Source organism: Sminthopsis crassicaudata, chromosome 3, assembly GCF_048593235.1.
Source record: "Sminthopsis crassicaudata isolate SCR6 chromosome 3, ASM4859323v1, whole genome shotgun sequence".
Classification (NCBI taxonomy): Eukaryota; Metazoa; Chordata; class Mammalia; order Dasyuromorphia; family Dasyuridae; genus Sminthopsis; species Sminthopsis crassicaudata.
This window is the reverse complement of record NC_133619.1, coordinates 622,755,848-622,778,135: the sequence shown is the minus strand read 5'-3', so window position 1 is coordinate 622,778,135 and position 22,288 is coordinate 622,755,848. Positions and strand designations below refer to the sequence as shown.

The 22,288-nt window shown below is 39.5% G+C and overlaps 1 protein-coding gene across 1 annotated transcript in view; it reads right to left on the bottom strand.

The window, feature by feature from the left end:
* Positions 1-22,288, bottom strand: part of SLC2A7 (solute carrier family 2 member 7) — a 29,270-nt gene that overhangs the window by 6,417 nt on the left and 565 nt on the right. The window contains exons 2-9 of the mRNA XM_074302569.1: positions 21,157-21,255; positions 14,782-14,942; positions 8,362-8,486; positions 6,324-6,476; positions 5,449-5,574; positions 4,856-5,043; positions 4,401-4,511; positions 1,867-1,968 (exon numbers count right to left, since the gene is read on the bottom strand). Coding sequence (XP_074158670.1) covers positions 1,867-1,968; positions 4,401-4,511; positions 4,856-5,043; positions 5,449-5,574; positions 6,324-6,476; positions 8,362-8,486; positions 14,782-14,942; positions 21,157-21,255 — 1,065 coding nt within the window. The remainder of the gene's footprint in view (positions 1-1,866; positions 1,969-4,400; positions 4,512-4,855; positions 5,044-5,448; positions 5,575-6,323; positions 6,477-8,361; positions 8,487-14,781; positions 14,943-21,156; positions 21,256-22,288) is intronic.

The following is a 22,288-nucleotide window of genomic DNA, read 5'->3' as shown; positions in this document are numbered from 1 at the left end:
CCCACTAGAATCCCTAGATCTTTTTCAGATAACCTGAAGTCTGATATCTGTATTATCTTTCTCTTTCCTTCTCTCTCTTCTTTCTTTCCTTCTCCCTCTTTTTTTCCATCTTTCTCTCCCTTTCTCCCTCTTTCCCTCTTCTATTTCTCTCTCTCTTCTCTTTCTTTCCTTTTCCCTCTCTTTTCTCCATCTTTCTCTTCTATTCCTTTCATTCTCTCTCTTTTCTCTCTCTTTTCTCCTCCCTCTTTTCTCTTCATCTTTCTCTCTCTTCCCCTCTTTTTCTCCTTTTTTCTCTTTTTTCTTTTTATCTGTTCTCTTTTTCTCTTTCCTTCTCCCTTTCTTCTCTTCATCTTTCTTTTCTGCCTCTCCCTCTTTCTCTCACTCTATCTCCTCTCTTTTTTCTCTCTTCTCTCTTTTCTTTTCTCTCTTCTTTCCCACTTTCTTTTTCTCTTTCCTTCTTCCTCTCCTCTATCCATCTTTTTCTCACTCTCCTCTCCTCTTTCCCCTCCTTCTTCCCTCCCTCCTCTTTCTCCCTCCCTTCCTTACTCTCTCCCGCTTTCTTTCTCTCTCTTACACACACATACACCCCTCTTTCTCCAATCTTGAACTTGCAAAGCTAAAAAACTAAATCTTAATATTCATCACTATTAAATTTCACTTTATTAGATTCGATGCAATTTTCTAGACTAAGAACATTTTTGAGTCTGGTTTTGCCATTCTATGGGTAACCTATCCCAGCTCTGTATCATCTGTAAATTTGATAAAGATGTCATCCCTGTTTTTATTGAAGTCATTGATAAAAATACTAAGCAACACAGGACTGAGTTCATATCCTTAGAACTTACCCCTGGAGGCCTTCCAGACTGATTTGGAAGTATTAATGGCTATTCATGTCTATCTTAGGCAAGGAATAGCAAAGAGGTCAGTGCTATTTCAGGCAGAGTTATTTTATATTTGATTCTGAAAATGACAGAGAGTTAGTGGAAAGCTTTACATAACATCGTTCAATAATGATTCAATCAGTTCTGAAATCCAATACAGTTTTCTCATCAAGCTCACATCTCTACATCTCTTCCACAAAAAGGAGCATGAGATGCTTTATTTATGAATGCTGTCTTTTTAGCTGGGTGATTCTGGGCAAATTCTTTCAAGACTTTAAATTCTCATTTTCCTCACCTGTGAAATGTAGATGATAATACTATGGAAAGTGATTTGTAAAATATTGATAAGCTATAGAAATGAGTGGTTATGATCACTTATTGTTATTTTTATTACATTTAATTAATAAAATTTATTTTAAAATGTATTAATATTTTATTATTTATTATACTGCTTATTATTGATCTAATATTATCTTATTCTCATTTAATTATAATTGTTATTCATTTTTTGAAAAACGTGCTTATTATTGTTATTATTCATACAGAGTCATTACATTTTAGTGTTGAGTGAACAGGGAACATGTGTATTTAAATATCAGGTGTTTCCTAAGAGAAGAGTATATTGGTAAGGTTTTTCCAGGGTCCAGGAGTTTTCCAGGGCCCGTTTTTGTTTTTGAATCCCTAATGTCTAGTATGTAAGAATCACTTAATAAATGCTTGTTGATTATGTTTTGCTCTACTGCACACATATAATTTATATCAAATTTCATAACTTCTCAATGAGGGGGAGGGAGGAAATTTGGATATGCTTGCCATGTTGCTCTATGGCAATTTGATCAGTGGAGCTGGAGAACATCACATCCTGAGGAGGGTTGGAAAGGTCTCACTTCTCTTTGCTTTTCTGCCTCTTCTTATTCCTGAATGGGACCTTTAAATGCAAGCAGTTCTAGAAAACCTCATGATGAAGAGCCATCCTATTTCTCACCTGGAAGATGAGAGCCATGGTCAGCACTAGGCAGGCTGAACCACATATTCCATAGCCGATCAGCAATAGGAAACGTCTCCCTAAGATCTCCACAAGGAAAGCCTGGGAAGATAAGGTGGAGTTAATTAATTCCTTTTGAGGACTAGGATATTCTATTCTAAGGAGAGTTAAAGTTTGAAACTGGAGATTCCGGTTGGGTGAACTATGGTATATGAATGTTATGGAATATTATTGTTCTATAAGAAATGACCAACAGGAGAAATACAGAGAGGCTTGGAGAGACTTACATCAACTGATGCTGAGTGAAATGAACAGAACCAGAAGATCACTGTACACTTCAACAACAATACTGTATGAGGATGTATGCTGATGGAAGTGGATATCTTCAACATGGAGAAGAGCTAATCCAATTCCAATTGATTAATGATGGACAGAACCAGCTACATCCAGAAAAGGAACACTGGGAAATGAATGTAAACTGTTATTTTTACCTTCTGAATCCAATTCTTCCTGTGCAACAAGAAATTCGGTTCTACACACATATATTGTATCTAAATTATACTGTAATATATTTAACATATATAAGACTGCTTGCCATCTGGGGGAGGGAGTTGGGGGAGGAAGGGAAAAAATCTGAATAGAAGTAAGTGCAAGGGATAATGTTGTAAAAAATTACCCATGCATATGTACTGTCAAAAAAATGTTATAATTATAAAATAAAATTTAAAAAAAAAAAAAAAAGAAAGAAACTGGAGATTCCTAGAATACTTTAGTGGGGACTCCAGTCTTTGCCCAACTCTAATCCTTCCCATTGTTGCCTAATTCATCTTCCTAAAACACTTTGCTTTTTATCATGTCACTCCCCAGCTCAAGAATTTACAATGACTCCTTATTATCTCCCTATTATTCACTGATCTTCACCAACCAGACCATGTGGGCTTTGCCTATCTAATCTACTTTTCTACTATTTTCCAGTATTCATGCTCTGTTCCTGTTCAAGTGGTCTGTCTGTTCCTTGTCCCTTGCATAGGCCATGTTTATGCCCTCTTACCTTTGTACCTCAGTTCATGTTGCCCAGCATGGTTTTTGTTCCTCTTTCCTCCCCGCTCTCCCACATCTTTCATGGTACCCAGATGGCTCTAGAGGGGAAACTGAGGCAGGTGACCTGGCACAGCCCTCCTTCACTTAAATCCAATTCATCATATGTCATGGCGTCACCTCCCTGAGATCATGGTCCTCTTCCAGAGCAAGGACAAACAACAGCAATCTTTCACATCCCAGTTCAAGCCCAAATTTCCCACTGGATGAAGCTGCATTTCAGTGAGATTCTTTTTTCCTCATATCAAGAGGATTAAACATCTTTACAATTTCATTTTTGTTTTTGAATCCCTAGTGTCTGGCATGTAGGAATCACTTAATAAATACTTATTATGTTTTACCCTACTAGACACATATAATTTATATTAAATTTCTTAACTTCTCAATGAGAGGAAGGGAAGAAATTTGGAACTCAAAATTTTAAAAAGTGAAGTTAAAACTGTTTTTACATGTATTTTGAAAAAAAATTAATTAGTAAAATGTTTGTTGATTATGTTTTGCTTAAGTGCATATGTATAATCTAAATCAAATTTCTTGCCTTCTCATTGAGAGGGGAAGGAGGAAATTTGGAACTCAAAAGTTTAAAAAACAAAATTAAAAATGGTTTTGACATGTAACTGGAAAAAAATAAAATTATTAATAAATACTTGACTGATTGACTGATATAAGGAAAGATTATTTGCCTCCCAAGTCTACAGTTTTTGTCTAACTTTTGTCTGGTTTCTTCTCAGAGACCCCCCAAATATAGGGGATACATAAATATATAAATATCTGATAGGGACCAATAATCCCTGGCTGCCAGGATCCTGTTATCTCTAATATAGATGTATTTGAGAAGGTAGAGAAGAGCTCAGAAAGCATGGAGTTATTATTTCTGATGTACTCTTAAGATTTTAGGCAACTTAAAGCACAGACTGGTGTACAAAACTTTCCCAGGGATATGCAAAATCTAGGGGAACAGAAATCCAGACACCCAGGAAGATCTTTTAAGAATAGGTGGTGCAGTGGTTAGAGCACCAACCCTGAAATCAGGAGGACCTGAGTTCAAATCTAGCCTCAGACACTTAAGACTTCCTGGCTGTGTGACCCTGGGTAAGTCACTTAACCCTGATTGCCTCAGCATAAAATTAATTAATTAATTAATTAAATTTTTAAAAAATAGCCTCTTCCTCCTCCTACCAAGCTGTACTGCTCTGTAATGGAGAAATTATAAGTGGCCTAAGTCAGTAAAGTGAGCTCCCCAAAATGGCCAGGTGAAAGAGCTCCCAAGGGTAGAGGCTTTTGGTTAAAGAGCTTTTGTCCACAGTCTGCAGGCAACTTCAGAGAAGAAAAGAGGCTGGTTCCCTCCTTAGGGGTATTAGCAGTGACTGCTGCCTTTCTGATCCCACAGTCCCACCATTCTGCCTCCTTGACTCCAGGCAGAGAAAATGACTTACCGAGATCATTGTCATCATGACGTTGAGAATGCCGACGCCCACAGTCACATACTGGGAGTTGGTGGGATTCACACCTGCTTTGGCGTAAATCATATCTGCATAGTAGTTGATCTGGAACAAAAGCACAGGTGTGACATTAGTGGAGACCCAAGGTTATGGGCAACAAGTTTTATTTCTTGATTTAAGGAAACAAAAGGGGCCAAGAACCTAGGGAAGAGTTAGTCCAGGAACTGGAAGGAGGAAAGCTCCATCTTCTGTACTTGATTTTGTCTTCTCGTTCTAGGTCACCCAAATAATGGTGGCCGGGAGGATTGCTGTAGGAAATGTGTCATCCCTTCTCCTCCTTCTACCTCCCATAGCCCAAGACATTAACATCTGACACAAAGTGGAATGGCTCTGGGCTTTGTTCCAGCTCTAATGATCCACTCTTCCTCCCTTCCCAGAATCCCACACACCGCATTGATGCCGGACAGCTGCTGGCCAGCCATTAGGACAATGATGGAAATGAGCTGCCACCTCAGGGGCTTGAAGGTAAAGAGGTTGATCACAGACAGGCGACCTTCAGCTTTCTCTGACTGGTCCTCCAGGCGCATCTCCTCCATCTCATTCTCCACATCCTCCCAGCCTCTCAGTTTTCTCAAAGCTGCAGTTGAGGACAGAATAATCAGACTGGACCCAGGCTCAGAATGGAGACAAAGCAGATATCCAGACTCTTCTCCCTCCTCTCTAGGGTAGCTTTCTCCAAGAACTTCAATTCAAAAGGCATTTATATGCCCAGATATGGTGGGTGCTGAGGACCCAAAGACAAAAAGGAACCCATATTTCATTGGATTTGAAGGGAGAAAAAAGTTACACGAATATTTCCCCACCATCCTTATCTACACCATACAAGTTGGGAATGTTCTCCGCTCTGACCAAGTCCCCCTGTCCAGTAGCAGCTTCAGGCTTTGGAGAGAAGGACAGGGAAAAAGAAAGGGGGGAGGAAAGTTCAGAGTGGGCAGAGCTCTATCAGAAGTCAGATTAGGAAATGAGAATGCACCCTGGGTACCTTTTCTGGCCTGGTCTTCATCGCCTTTCTGAATCAGCGTGTACCTGGGACTCTCTGGGAAAAATGGCAAGGAGAGAAGCTGGAGAACTGCAGGAATTCCTGTGATTGCCAGGAGCACAGGCCAGCCTAGGGGAGTCAGGAAGAAGGAGCAGCATTAAGGTTGGGAAATTACTTCATGTATGTGTGTGTGTGTGTGTGTGTGTATATATATATATATATATATATATATATATATATATATATATATATATATGGGTATATCTATCTATCTATGTATCCATTCATCCATCATCTATCCATCTACCCATCCATCCATCCCCCCACCCACTCATCCATCCATCTATCCATCACCTATCTACCAATCCATCTATCCATTTATCTATTTATTCATCCATCCATCTTTCTATCTACCCACCTATTCATCTATCTATCTATCTATCCATCCATCCATCCATCCATCCATCCATCCACTGTCCATCCACCTACTCTTCCATGCATCTATCCATCTCACTACCCATCTATCTATCAATCTATCCATCTAACAGTCCATCTCTCCATCCATCCTTCCATCCATCATCTATCTATCTATTCATCTATCAGTCTATCTATCCATCCATCCATATGTCCATGTATCCATCTATCTAAGAGGAGGGGGGAGCCAGTCTGGCAGAGGAGTGGGGGCCAGAGGTGGGATGCTCTGTGTGAGCAATAACCAGAAGGCCAGCCTGGACTACAGAATGGAGACGTCTGGAAAAGTACTGATATCTGACCTCCTCCTTCTGGCTCTAAAATGATGCTCATCGGAAGCATCGGGGATCCAGTGAGTACCTTCTACTACTCCCCACTTTCCTCCTCCTTGACCCACTCAGATTTACCTTCAGGATTCCCCAGAATGGACTGGAGGCTGAAGATCTGTGCTAGAAAGATTCCCATGATGACAAAAACCTCTGTCATTGTTCCTAATGTGCCCCTCAGGTTTGGGGGTGCCAGCTCCCCCAGGTACATGGGCAAGGCACTGTAGGCTATACCTATATAAGGAAAAAAAAAAAGACAGGAAAGAAGGGGTTTGTGGAAGGGGGAGAGGCAGGGCAGACACAGAGACAGAGAGGGACACACACATGCACACACAGAGACAGAGAGACAGACAGAGAGAGAGAAATTAGTTCTGGGAGGCATATGAAGGTCAAAACTCTCATGGGGAATTGGCTAAACTCACCTTCTTTTATATTTTGAAAGAGACAGATCCTCCATGTCAGTATAATAAAAATGACAATGTTACCGAAATTACTTATTCAGTTCCATACTACTCAAACTATCAAAGGATTGCTTTAGAAGGCTATAAAAAATAATGACAAAATTCATCTGGAGGAACAAAAGGTCAAGGTTCTCAAAGGAAATAAAGGGGGGAAAAAGAAAAGGAGGAGAGGGCTAATAGTATTAGATGTCAAACTATACTCCAAAATGATTAAAATTATTTGGCATTAATTTAAAAATAGATAAGTCAATTAAAGAAACAGATTAAGTATATAATAAAAGTAATAATTAATTTTACATATTGCAATGTTATCTCCTCTGATTTTTGCAACACCTCTGGGAGATAGGAGCTCTTATTACAGATGAGGAAACTGAGGCACAGAATAGTTAAATGACTTGCTCTAGGTCACATTCATAATGCATGATCTGAAATGGGGTTTGAACTCAGGTCTTCCAAGTCCAGCCTTCTCTTCAATGCACCACATAACTGTATAATATAAATAGTTATGTAAATAAAGGAGAGGAGCAAGAAAAGGAATACTTTTGGTAATGATGGATATGGTTCATGATCAGACAAGGGATAAAAAAGATCATTGAAGATAAAATGTACAGTTTTGATTACATAAAGCTGGAAATTTTGTACAAACAAGATCAATATAGCTAAAAAGGACAAAGTTAACTATGGAAAAAAATTGTAACAAATTTCTCTGATAAACATCTTTTATTCAAATATAGAAAGAACTGATTTAGATTTCTAAGAATGACTACCAGCCACAATTAGATAAATGGTCGAAGAATATGAACAGACAGTTCTCAGAGCAAGAAACTCAAACAATCGACAGCTATATTAGAGAAAAGGCTGGAGAAATGCATTCAAACAATTCTGTGGTTCCATTTCACATCATATCATATCATTGGAAAGCATTCTAAATCTTTGGCAAAGGTTACAAAAGAAAAATGACATTTATTGGAAGGGAAAGAAGAAGATAGGCAAACTGGTATACTTTCTTAGAACTATGAATTAATCCAGCCATTACGGAAAGTAATTTGGAATTATGCCCTCAAAGTTGCTAAACAGTGCAAATCTTTTAGCCAGTAATCTTGCTAGTGGGCCCAACCTTCAAAGAAATCAGAGAAAGAGAAAAAAGATCTATATGTACAAAAATATTTATTACAGCAGTTTTTTTTTTGCTTTTGGGACAGAAGATTAGGGCAGGGAGAGAGGGACCCTAGTGACAGAATCACATTCTTCCCTCCCTTCCAAAAAGAGTAAGTTATTGGGTCATTGTTTAAAAGAGAACCAAAAGAAGTTCAGAAGGAAATAGAAAAACTTTAAAAGTAACATTTCTTATTTCTCATAAGTTATTATATATTGTATTATAAAGTAATACAATTCTATTATTATATTATTTACCAAAAATATATATTTTACACAAAATAAGCTGTATGGAATACAGAATTTCATTTTCACATGTAACCTTCTTCTGTTCTAATCTGTTTTGTATGTAGACAATTTTGGGGGGAGGTTTATTAAATTCAAAGGGAAAACTGAAGAAAAATTTTAAATAAGTAGTTCTTGAGAGGTCCTTCTGAGAGTTGATAAAACTCTTACATTAGATATTCCTTGGTTCCAGATTAGTTGGACTGTGATCCACGTACCTGCACAGATTCCCACCATCACCCGGGAAAGGATGATCATCTCAAATGACTTGGCAACTTTGCTGATTCCCATCAAGATGGCAGGGACAATGGCAAAGATGTCATTGATTAGCAGGGTCCTCTTTCTGGAAAGAGAGCCAATCAATTATTTGTTTGGGAAAGAAGGGAAGGCTGGCCGGGGTAATTCTCCCTAGGGTGGGAGTAGGTGCTGTTTCTGGAATTCTAAGCATATTGGAAATGGAATCTAGGCAGTTTTGGGAATGTTGGTAAGGACAGAGTAATGGAATGGGAAGGAAGGAAAGGGGTAACTGGTCTTTGGGGTTGACTTTCCATCTATGGTTCCATCTAAACTCACAATCTATCTGCAATCCATTTCTTTTTCATTTCAAATTTTCGTAATCTTTATCATTCTTCAAGAAAAATGAGAGGATTGGACTAGTTTCCTAGATAGAATGTAAGACAATTTATGTCTTTTTTTTTATCTCTAGCACTTAGCAATAGTGGAACATGGGTAGGTGTTTAATAAATGTCTGCTGGATTGAGTGATCTGTGTATACATATGCTAACCCCTCCTTAGTAGAATGAAAGCTCCTGGAGATTCAGTCTTTTAGTCTGGGTCAATAGTATGTCTTTAGCATCATCTTAGAAAATGGGACAGGGGCTAAGTCTGGGGTAATGGCTGATCTTTCTACAGAAATCTTGGAGCAGATTGGCAAAGTCCCACGAAAATATTGCTTAAATACTTCCCTTCCTCAGCTCCTGAGTGGGAACACAAATGATCTTTGCATAGATCACTTTTCCTAGACTCCTTTGCCACAAACAGAGCTTGCCTAGCTCAAGAGCTTGATTCTTGTTCTCAAGAACTGAGATATGTTAAAGAGATAAGAAATGGATTTGCCCTTTGGGGTGTGGGAATATGTTTTCTTAGATATTGTCTAATTCCCTCATTTTACAGATGAGGAAACTGAGGCTCGAAGGAGTTAAATGACTTGCCAAAGGTCATACTGTTGGAGAATCAATAGAACGTAAATCTTATAGTAGAGGATACACAGTGAATCTGGAGGTCCCAGAGAAGTTGGTAGCTTCATTCATATTCGTCACCTATAAAATAGGGCTGCCATTGGGGGCAGCTAGGTGGCTCAGTGGATAGAGCACCAGCCCTGAATTCAGGAGGACTCGAGTTCAAATTTGGTCTCAGACACTTAACACTTCCCAGCTGTGTGACCCTGGGCAAGTCATTTAACCCCAGCCTCAAGGGGGGAAAAATAGGGCTGCCATTTAGACAATCTCATGTATTTCCTGAAGGTCTTATAGAAATTAGAGCTCCCGCTATGACCTCTTCATAAATGTGAGTTATTATTATAATATAATTATTAGTAATCTTTCTGTGACCATTTCATTTCAACCTAGCAGCTCAGGTCCTACGTGAGATAAGGAAAATCTCTCTGGGCCATCTTGGATAAAGGCTAGGTACGTGCCAGATGCTGTGGCTGAGGATATAAAGAAAGGGGACCAAAGTCTAATGGGACAGACAACATATGAATAATTAGCAAACTATAGACAGAATGAATTGGAAATAAACAACCCAGAGAGGGCTCTGGAATTAAGAGGGATCTGGGAAAAGTCTTGAAGAAGGTGGGAATATACTTGAGGGTTGAAGGAAATCAGGAGATGAAGATGAGGAGAACACTCTAGGTGGCAGACACAGCCAGGGGAAATGCCCAGGATTATTTTATTTGAGAAAAACAAAAAGGTAAGTGTTACTGGCTTATTGAGTATATTGAGGGGAGTGAGGTCCAAAAAACTTGTAAAAGTAGGAGGGAGCAAATTATAAAGGGCTTTCAAAGCCAAACAGAAGGTTTTCTATTTGCTCTTGGAGGCCATAGGGAGCCACTGGGCTTGACTGAAAAAGGGGATGATGGTCAATTTGACAGCTGAGTGGAGGATGGACTGGAGTGGGGCTGGGGTAGGGGGAGATTTGACGTCTATTCACATTGTATTAGTCCAAGGATGAAGTGATGAGGGCTTGTACCAGGGTGATAGTATTGTCAGAGGGGAAAGGGAATGAATAAAAAAGATATTACAAAGGTAAAATGGAAAGGGGCAGCTGGATGGCACAGTACATTGAGGGTCGGTCAGGAATCAGGAGAGCTCAGCTTCCTGAGTTCAAATCTGGCCTCAGACACTTATTAGCTGTGTGACCCGGGCAAGGCACTAAACCCCAGTTGTCTCACCAAAAAACAAACAAAAAAACAAACAAACCCAAAAAATATGAATCTGTGCAAACTGATGAGAGAGAAGAGGAGTGAGCTCAGATCAAAACTTTGGGAAATACTCATGAGGAGAGTAAGAAAAGAACCAGGAGAGAATAATTTCAAGGAAAAGGTGATGGATGGTGTCAAAGAGAGATAAGGAAGAAAGGACTCTGGATATGGATATTAAGAGATCTGTAGTAACTCTGAAAAGAGAAATTTCAATTGAATGATGAGGTTAGAAGCCAGACTATGAGAGTTAAGAATAGAGGAAGAGGAAGAGAAATGGAAGCACCAACTTCTCATGATTATTTAGCCAATAAAGGAGGAGAGCTATGGGATGATAACTTGTGTTTTTTGGGAAGTGAAATCTGAACGAATGAAAAGTGAATAGGAATGAATTATGGATTTTAAAATTTTTTTATTTTGCTGAGGCAGTTGGGGTTAAGTGACTTGCCAAGGGTCACACAGCCAGGAAGTGTGAAGTGTCTGAAGTCAAATTTGAACACAGCTCCTCCTGACTTCAGGTCTGGTGCTCTCTATTCACTACACCAAATAGCTGCCTCCTGGATTTCATTTTTTAAAGCAGAAAAAGCAGTTTCATTACTTCCAGCCACAAGAAACACTTCAAATTCAGGCCTACTTCCTTTAGGAACTAGTATATAGTTGAAACTACTAGTCCTACTTTATGAATAGGTAATACTTTAAAGTAACTAGTAGCTGGGTTTCACATTCAGCAAGTGTGCTTAGATCATTTAAAAAGTTTATTTAGAAGGGCAATATTGTTCAACGAAGAATTGTGAATGACTTTGCTATTCTCAGCAATAGAGTGATCCAAGACAATCCCAAAGGACTCATGATGAAGCACATTATCTGCTTCCAGAGAAAGAACTGATATTATTTGAATACAGACTGAAGCATGCTATTTTTCACTTTCTTTCTTTTTTTTTTTTTTGAGTTTTCTTGTGCAAAATGACTAATATGGAAATATTTTACATAATTACACATATATAACATATCTGATTACTTATCATTTCAGGGAAGGGGGAGAGAAGAGAGGGATAGAATTTGGAACTCAAAAGTTCAAATAAAAATGTTAAAAAATGAAAAAAAAAAATTTGCTTAAGTATGAGGAGCTTTTGTGAAGGTAAGATAGATTTGTAATTAGCCTACATAATAAGTCTGACATTGGGTAAATCACTTTCTGTAGACATCAGTTTCCTCATCTACAAAGTGATTGGACCAACTAGATTCATGAGCCTATGGATGTTAAGAAATTTAGGGCCAGCCTTAATTATTAGATAAAACTCATTTGTAATTATCAGGACTAGTGATACAAAATAAATTGGCTTTCTGAGTAAGTCTTGCTTTAATGGATGGATAAGATGCATCTGTTATTAGCAAAACTATTCACAAAGAATCTTGAATATACTTAAGTACAAAAAATGGTTTTCTGAGTAGAGCCTGCTTTAAAGTATTAAAAATCGTTTTCTCAGTAGAGCCTGCTTTAATGAAGGGGTAAGATTCATTTGTTATTAGTAAAAATACAAAGAATCTTGAATACATTTTAGTACCAAAAATGGTTTTCTGAGTAGAGCCTGCTTTAATGAAGGGGTAAGATTCATTTGTTACTAGCAAAAATATTCACAAAGAATCTTGAATATACTTTAGTACCAAAAATGGTTTTCTGAGTAGAGCCTGCTTTAAAGTATTAAAAATGGTTTTCTGAGTAGAGCCTGCTTTAAAGTATTAAAAATGGTTTTCTGAGTAGAGCCTGCTTTAATGAAGGGGTAGGATTCATTTGTTATTAGCAAAAATATTCACAAAGAATCTTGAATATAGTACCAAAAATGGTTTTCTGAGTAGAGCCTGCTTTAAAGTATTAAAAATCGTTTTCTGGGTAGAGCCTGCTTTAATGAAGGGGTAAGATTCATTTGTTATTAGTAAAAATACAAAGAATCTTGAATACATTTTAGTACCAAAAATGGTTTTCTGAATAGAGCCTGCTTTAATGAAGAGGTAAGATTCATTGATACTAGCAAAAATATTCACAAAGAATCTTGAATATACTTTAGTAATAAAAATGGTTTTCTGAGTAGAGCCTGCTTTAAAGTATTAAAAATGGTTTTCTGAGTAGAGCCTGCTTTAATGAATGGACAGGATCCATTTATTATTAGCAGGACTACTCAGGAAGACTCTTAAATATACTTAAATACTAAGTAATGAAATAGAATAGAGCCTGCTTTAGTGAATTGATAAGATCCATTTGTCAGTAGCAAGACTACTCACAAAGAATCTTGAATATACTTAAGTACTAGAAAAAAAGGTTTTCATGAATGAGGTCTACTTTAATAAAAGGTTATAACCCATTTGTAATTAGCAGCGTTATTTTCAGATAAACAACAAACAGGGACTTATGTTCTTGGAAAGCTGATTTTTAAACAAATCTTACAATTTGAGTCATAGGATTTTTTTTTCCATATCAAATTCTTTCTTCAGGACACAAAGATCAAATGAGATGTAGCCCCATAGATTTATGAATTCCAAGATAGAGTCAGTAATAGAGGATCCCTTTATCTCCCTGATCACTTTCTGTAAGCATGGACTGGGTTTGTTTCTGGAAGGACCCTGACCTATACCCCTTTCTTTATCAGGAAAATGGAACATCTGGCAAGGAATGAGTTTGTATGAGGATAGCAAAGTACAAAGTGTTATTATTGTTTATTATGTAGTAAAATAGGAAGCTATGACTCCTGGGGAGAGTCAGAGCCAAAATCTGGGGAGGGCAGCAGTGTCAGAAAACAGGACCCCATAGGGAGTGGCCACAGTTGTGACAGCTGTAATCAGTAGGTTGCCTGACTGGATAATTAAAGCCTATTAATAAATATTTAGTGAGCATCTGCTCTTGGGCAAGGTGCCTTCAAGAACATTGAGTTTGAAGGTTATACTTATAGTGTATGCATGGAAAATGTCTTTGTCAGAAGCATCATATTAGAAAGGAGGGATTAAAAGGACAACGACTGTGTTGCATTTTACATGCAATAGAGATAGCATCTATTCAGAGCAGTGGAAAGATACTTTTGGGGAGAAACATGATTGGAAACAAGAAAAATATTGGCTGGAGAATGTGGATGGGTTTATTTCCCACTGTGGAGAGAAAGTTGTAAAGTATGAGCTCCCTGGAGGGCCTCTGGGTCAGCCAGAGTCAGGATATATTAAAGTCTTTGGTCTTTAAGGGGAGAAGTGAAGGACACAGAGGAGCAAAATCCTGGATTTTGGAGTCCAGAGTCACCAGCCTCTCTTCTCCTTGTCCTGCAGCCAAGTGCCACTGGCCTCCACCCTCCAATCCTTTTCTAAGATTATCTTACCACCAAATATTCAGCAAGCATCAATGGTGAGAAGAGCCATTTATCCAAATATATGCTATCTGATTCAAGCATACCTTTTCAGAGTTTTAGCCCTCTACAGAAACTGGAGGGCTTTCACAGGGAACTCCCTGAGTGGAGAGGAAGTCAGAAAGCCTGGGTTCAAATCCAGTTGTCCTGCTTAGCTTGCAGGACCTTGGACAAAACATTGCCACTCTCTGGGCCACAGCATGGACTGGACAGATGGCCTTGGAGGTCTCTTTTAGCCCTAAATCTAGAACTCACAATCCTCCTATAGAAAAGGTTTGAGAACGCCAAATCCCAGGATGCCAGTCCATTCTCAAGTACCTAGGATACTAAGAATGCAATGTCAGAGCTGGGAAGGCCCTTAGAACCCAGGAGGTCAGAGCTGGGAGGGCCCTTAGAACCCAGGAGGTCAGAGCTGGGAGGGCCCTTAGAACCCAGGAGGTCAGAGCCGGGAGGGCCCTTAGAACCCAGGAGGTCAGAGCTGGGAGGGCCCTTAGAACCCAGGAGGTCAGAGCTGGGAGGGCCCTTAGAACCCAGGAGGTCAGAGCTGGGAGGACCCTAAGAACCCAGGATGTCAGAGGCAAGGGGCTGCAATGATAGAGGAGGAGGCTGCAAGATGAAACCGCTCAGACGGGAGTAGAAGCCTTATCTTCTGATTCTCAAGAGTAAGGCTGTGCCTATTGGCATGTATTGTTTGCCTTTTACATATACCGAAACTAAAAGAAAACATGATTTAGTTAGATGAATGGGAACAAAGTAGCCCAGCTCCAACTTACCTGCCACACCTGTCCACCAGGGGGCCCACAATGAGCGCTCCCAGAAGGCCCCCCAGAGGAAACATGGACACTGTGATGGACCAGAGAAGCAACAGGAAATTCTCATCCATGTACTGGCCATAGCGTTCAAAGTAGGTTTCATTGTAAAATGACTTCAAGACCTGAAAAACACCCCTAGTCTTGTCATTCCAAAGGTAATCACATGACTCAGGAAAATGAAGATTCAAATGAGCCTAAATTCCCCACATGGCTGACTGAGGTCATGGCTTTGTGCTAGGGCTTTGCAAGGAAGAGGGTTTTCAGTCTGTAATAACCCTGGAAAACACCTAGCTGAAAAGTGAAAAGCAGAGGTATAGAAAGTGGAAAGGCTTTCCCTTTCTCTTTGCCCAAGATTTCACCAAAATTGTAGAATATTGGGGGGCTTTGGAATCCTCCCATGCCTAGGTAAGAATCCCTGTGCAATGTACCTCAATTCCAGACTTCTCTGCGTACTGGATTGTTGAGATACTCCCCCACCTTTACTAGCTTCCCTCTATCTTTCTTTCCTCCCTTCTCTTTTCTCTCCTCTTCCATTTCCTTTCTTTCCTCCTCCTCCTCCTCCTCCCCTCCTCCTCCTCCTCCCCCTCCTCCTCCTCCTCCTCCTCCTCCCCTCCTCCTCCTCCTCCTCCTCCTCCTCCTCCTCCTCCTCCTCCTCCTCCTCCTCCTCCTCCTCCTCCTCCTCCTCCTCTTCTTCTTCTTCTTCTTCTTCTTCTTCTTCTTCTTCTTCTTCTTCTTCTTCTTCTTCTTCTTCTTCTTCTTCTTCTTCTTCTTCTTCTTCTTCTTCTTCTTCTTCTTCTTCTTCTTCTTCTTCTTCTTCTTCTTCTTCTTCTTCTTCTTCTTCTTCTTCTTCTTCTTCTTCTTCTTCTTCTTCTTCTTCTTCTCTTCTTCTTCTTCTTCTTCTTCTTCTCTTCTTCTTCTTCTTCTCTTCTTCTTCTTCTTCTTCTCTTCTTCTTCTTCTTCTTCTTCTTCTTCTTCTTCTTCTTCTTCTTCTTCTTCTTCTTCTTCTTCTTCTTCTTCTTCTTCTTCTTCTTCTTCTTCTTCTTCTTCTTCTTCTTCTTCTTCTTCTTCTTCTTCTCTTCTTCTTCTTCTCTTCTTCTTCTTCTTCTTCTTCTTCTTCTCTTCTTCTCTTCTTCTTCTTCTTCTTCTTCTCTTCTTCTTCTCTTCTTCTTCTCTTCTTCTTCTTCGTCTTCTTCTTCTTCTTCTTCTTCTTCTTCTTCTTCGTCTTCTTCGTCTTCTTCTTCATCTTCTTCGTCTTTGTCTTCTTCCCTCTCTTTTCTGTCTGTCTGTCTCTGTTACTCTCCATCTCTCTACCTCTATCTCTTCCCCTTTCACAATCTCTTCTCTGTCTCTCTTTGTCTGTCTCTGTTTCTCTGTGTCGTTCTTTCTTTCTATCTCTGTCCCTCTCTCCTTTCCCTCTGTCTTGGTCTCTCTCTGTCTCTCTGTTTTTCTCTCCTTCTTTCACAATCTCTTTTCTGTCTCTGTCTCTCTCCCTCTTCTCTCTCACTCCCTTCCCTGTCTGTCTGTCTCTTCCTATCTATCTGATGACTTTCAATTTCCTTTACCAGTCATCATTAGTATATTGCTCCCCAACTGAAGTTTCCCCCACAGAGTTGAGTTGTGCTCTCTGTAGTAGAGTCTGCTTGGCAGTTTAGTTCGATACAGGACCTCAGGATCTGGTACCTTATCTTGCCAGGTGATCTTCAGAATCTTCCTAAGACAATTTAAATGGAAGTGATTGGGTTTCTTGGTATGGGTCTGATATACAGTCTTGGGAGGTGACTCTCTTATTTATGGAGCCATTGTTTAAAGTCCCTTTGGAATTCTTTTTGGGAATAGAATGTAAATTCCTTAAGGGTTTGAATGAGGGCCTAATTTTTATCTTTGTTGTGTCCTCAGTGCCCAGTATAGAGTCTTTCACTGTATGATAGAGGAAATTTGGTGTGGGGAATTCCTGGTGTGAAAATTCCCTCTGCTAGTACAAGCTGGCAATTCACAGGATAGTAGGTCCAGAGCTTCTGGGGACCCATAACTCATATAATTCAAAGCTTTTATTTTGCAGTTAACCAAGAGAAGATCTGTGAGTGGTTTGCCCAGGGTCACCAAGTAAGAAGTATTAGAGGTAGGATTTGAATTCACATCCTGATTCTCTGATTCTAAGTTCATGCTCTTTCCACTGTGTTAGCACATAGGCCCTAATAATTATGACAAAGTCTTATGAAAAGTGGAAGTAGCTGGACTCATTCAATCCATAGGGGTCAGAGGTATGATGGGGACAAATCAAACCGACAAGCATTTATTAAGTACTTTCCATGTGCTGAGAAGTGAGCTAATGGTTAGTAATACAGAGATAAAATAAGGGACTGGTTTTGCCTTCAAGGAGCTTACATTCTTTTTCAGGAAAAACTAAAAAAAAAAAAATAAAAATAATAATATATATATATATATATATGTATATATATGAAGGGAAGAATGGCATTAAGAGTGAAACTAATACTTGGGCCCAGATCTTTTTTGCTCCAAGGGTACTCCCCCTTATTTAGTCCTCCATGCTGGTCCTATTTTGTATATACAGTAGGTATTACATAAATGTTGGAGTTGAACTCCTTGCTTCCAGAATATGTTGTACATTCTTGGGCATATCTACGGCAGGAGAGAGTCCTTGGAGGATGGGTTTTATTTTTTTAAGTAATCAGGAATCACGCAGGGCAAAGTCTGGTGACAAGCAAGGCTTTTACTATTTTGGGGGTCCACAAACAGATGTGGATATTAAGTAATAGACAAATTCTAGTAATGTCAGCTCCGTGAGAGAAGGAATTATTTTGTTCTTTCAACTTATGTCCCCAGGATCCTGGCACACAGAAGGCTCTTAACTAATGCTTGGCAATGGTACCTGTGTCCTGTGCCCTCTTCAGGAAGGAAGAAAATATACATTAATCAAATGCCTAGTATATACTAGCCACTGCACTGAGGGCTGTACAATTATTATTTCATTTGATCTTCACAAGAACCCTGGGGAGCAAGGTGCTATTATTATCCCCACTTTACAGATGTGGAAGCTGAGACAGGTAGCAGTTAAGTCATTTGCTCAGAGACACTCAGTAAGTTTAAGAACTCAGGCCTTTTTCACTCCAGGCTGGTGCTTTAGCCCCTATGCTTTAGCTGCCCTGTCAGAGCCCATCTGGAGTATTGTGTTCAGTTCTAGACACTGATAAACTAGGGACTATCCAGAGCCTGCTCAGTCAGGGTTGGTGAAGGAGAGGGTATCAGAAGGTTGGTCAGACCCTTGGGCCCCGGGGAGACGTTATCTAGGAGTAAATTTAGGTTGGTTGTCAGTATAAACATCCTGGCAAGAGTGGCTGTCCCAAAGTAAGCTAGGCGGCCTTGGGAAGTCCTCAAGGCATTCATTCCAATATTCATTCACACTTTAGTTTGCAATTATCTAGGATTGAACATTTTGAATTGCATGCCTGGCAGGCATCTCAAAGTCAGCATGTTCAAAAAAGAACTTTTCCCAATTCTCCCTCCTCTGAACCTCTCTATTATTGCCAAAGGTACCATAATTGTTCGAATTTTAAAAAAATAATTATTCCAATTAGAAGGATCTTCCCCATTAGATTGTAAACTTCTTGAGGACAGGAACTGTCCTTTGGCTCTTTTTGAATTCCCAGAATTTAGCATTATATCTAACACATAGGAGTACTTAATAAATAATAATAATTATTATTATTATTTGCTGAGGCAATTGGGATTAAGTGACTTGCCCAGGGTCACATAGTTAATAAAGGATTTTTTTTTGATTGATTCTTGATTCCTGATGCCCAAATTTGCAATCTCAGTGTTATTTCAAACCCCTCAATCTCACTCACTGCAGATTTCTAAACTTTTACCAAATTTTGTCATTTTTGACTCCATTGACATCTCTTCCATACCCTTTTCTCTACTCATACTTCCACCGCCCTAGTTCAAATACTAATTATGCTCCATCTGGATCATTATAATAACCTCTGATTTCTCCCTATCTCAAATCTGTCCCCTTATCAATCCATTGTCCACAAAACTGCCAAAGCAAAACTGAGTGGTTAGCAGAGAGCACTGGATTAAGAATGAGAAGGACCTGAATTTAAATCCTTCTTTAAGCACTTAAAACTAGTTGTGTGACCCTATGTAAACCATGTGACCTCACAATCTCAATTTCCTCATCTGTAAAATGAGAATAATAATAGCACTTATCTCACAGGGCTTAAAAGTGATAAAATACATAAAGTATTTTACAAATCCATATACTATATAAATACTAGCTATTTTTCTAAAATATTACTAAAGCCAACCCTGTGTTTTAGGAAAATAGCTGGTATTTACATAGTATATGGTTTTGTAATATACTTTTCTGGGTACACTGAAACCTGCTACAGGGAGTTGTTTCCAACGTGAGCATTTAGACCTCGTAAATCATCAAACCCTACAAATTGGGGTTTTATCTTATTGTTTTGTGGATTGTCTAGATTTAAGAAGGTTATGGAGAAAATGTGAATAGTGGAGATTAAACTTAAAAGTATGTTGCAGTGAGTGTTAAAACACTCATCAGTGAACCTCTGAGTGCCTTTCCTGCTCAATAAACATTAATGGCTCCCTATGGCCTCTAAGATCAACTCTAAAGTCCATTTGCATTGGAAATTCTTCACACCCCAGCCCCTTCATAACTCTGCAGTTTTTTAATAGGTTGCTCCAGTCTAACACACTCCAAAGTCCAGTCATACAAGATTTCTTGCAATCTATCCTTGACACACACTCCTCCATTTCCACTTTCTATCCCACTGCACTGGCTTCCATGTCTGAAATTCTTTGCTCCCTTACCTTTGCCCCTGAGGATTCTTAGTTTCCTTCAAAACTCAGCTCAGCACCATCTTCTCCATGATGCCCTTGCTGATAGTCTCGCTTGAAATGCCCTCCCTCCCCAAATTACCTTGAGTTCATTTTTTATATATTCTTTATATTTTGTTGTCCACTCATTTCAATCATGTATACCCTTTATGACTCATTTGAAGTTTTCTCAGCAAAAATACTGGAGTGGTTTGTAATTTCTTTCTCCAGCTCATTTTACAGATAAGGAAACTGAGTCAAACTGAGTGAAGTGGCTTGCCTAGGATCATCCAGCTAGTAAGTGTCCAAGGCCAGATTTGAACTCAGGAAGATGAATTTTCCTGATTCAAGGCCTGGCACTCTACCTGCTGCACCACCAATTATCCCCTATATTCTTTTTATATCCTGTACATAACTGGGGAAGGGGATGAACATGCACTGTGTGCTTGGCTGCTGGTGCAATCCCCATCTGGCTGGGGATCCTGCTTCTAGAAAGATATGATGATATATAACAATGGAAAAATCGAATGGAAGCTCCCTGAGGACAGGCACTATTTCTTGACCGGTTGACCCATAATAGCATTGTGAAGATGAGTCTTTTGATTGGCTATGGAGTTGAAATTGATGTTTATCCAAAAGTGACTAACCAGCCATTGTGAGTTATTTTCTTTTTTGGAGCTTTCTTCCTTGGTTGTGTCTGAGAAAAAATGCCGTAAACCTCTGGAATATATCTATTAATTATGTCATCCTGGGGAAGGTCCCTTAATCTCTGCTTGCCTCAGTTCCTCATCTCTAAATCCAGGATAATACCTACCTCCCAGGTTTGTTGTAAGGCTCAAATGACATAATATTTGTAAAGCACTCTACAAATTGGAAAACTCTGATTATTATTCTTAGCTATTATTAGAATGTAAGCTTCTTGAGGGCAGGTACTGTTTCAGTTTTGTCTATATCCCCAGTGCCTAGCACAGAGCCTGTCACATAATAGGAACTTAGTCAATGCTTGTTGATTGATTGTTATAAAGACAAAAACCCCCAAACAAAGCTCTGCCTTCAAACTGCTTCTTGGGGGTTATGGGGGGTATGTTTCTTGGGAGACCAGGTATGTCCTGGTCAGTTATAGTGTGAACTAAATGCCCTGTGAGGTCCTTTCACATTCTGACAATGTGTGATTTTGTCTGCTGGGGTGACTCCATTCACTTCACCAAGTGAGCTTCCTAGCACTCCTTGCCACATTAACCTTGCATCATTGAAAGACTTCCCATTTATCATTGTTGGGTTGTTTGAAAGCAAGGACTTTGACTTCTGGGGTTACCTGTATTTGGTTCCCACTTCTCCAAGTGGCTACAGTGCCTTGAGCTCAGGGCACGAGGGTCCCTTAGGTTGAGACTGAGGTTCCCACTTTCCCCGAGTCCTTTCTTCTCCTTCTATTTTCTCCCTGATCTCAGGTCATCCCCAACCTGGGCCCCAGCCTACCCTGTGAGGTGTGTTGACCACTGCGATGTTGTAGCCATACTGGAAAGCTGATCCAAAGGCAGCTGCCAGGGTTGCCAGGGCCAGCGCAAGAGTGAGCCTCTGTAGAAGAAAAGAACCATTTCATCCAGGGCTGGGGGACACAGGACAGTTTTTTATCGTTTCAGGCTTATTATGGGAGCAGGGGAAGGGGAATGATGGAAGTCAGAAAAGTTTTTTCTTCCTTGTGCCTACAAAGCAACATTTATAGGGCCATAGACTTAGAGATCCTCCCACTGAGGGGTTCTGAGACTTTCTTGTGTCTGACAGTCTGGTAAAAGCAAAGGAGTTCTTCTTTTTTAAAAGAATAAAATAAAATACATATGTTTAGTAATAAGCAAATTATACTGAAATCCGAAAATGTAATCAAAGATAAATAAGCTATCTTTGATAGCTATCAAAAGATAAATAAAACAAGATCCTGGAGCCCAGGCTCAGAACTCCAGCTTAATCCAATGTCTCATTTTCCATAGAAGTGCACTGAGACAGGGAAAGTTAAATGACTTGACCAATAACAGCATTGGAATTCAGCATTGGAATTCTCATCAACATCCTTCAAATCCAGCACCTTCCCCTTGGACCATACAATCTTGATTAATCAATGATTTGACCATAACAATGCTGGAATTCTCATCAACATCCTTCAAATGTATTACCTTCCCTTCAGACCTCATAATTTTCCATGTCTTTTCATAGGTGCCAGAAGGATGCTACTCAGATTTTCCATCTTAATCCTCTTTTTTTCAGGCTAATTCTAGGGATACAGCTTGTCCCCTCTCCATGGACATATCAATGACCATAAAAAAGGCAAAGCAAACTTTCTTGGATTTTGGGAGTCAAGCAGCAGTACTCCCCCCAGTCTATGGTTGTGTACAGTGCATAGTGCAAATATTCTCTCATTTTTGTTGTTGTTTGTTTTGCAAACACAGGTGCATACAAATGATTGCTTTTGTAATTAAGTTGGGATGCATTGGGATGGAAGTGCCATTTCTTTCATTATCATCATTATCATCACAGCAATTATCACACGAGAGACAGAGAGACCTAGATTTCAGTGCTGTCCCTGATGTTTCTAAGCTGTCTGACTATGGGGAAA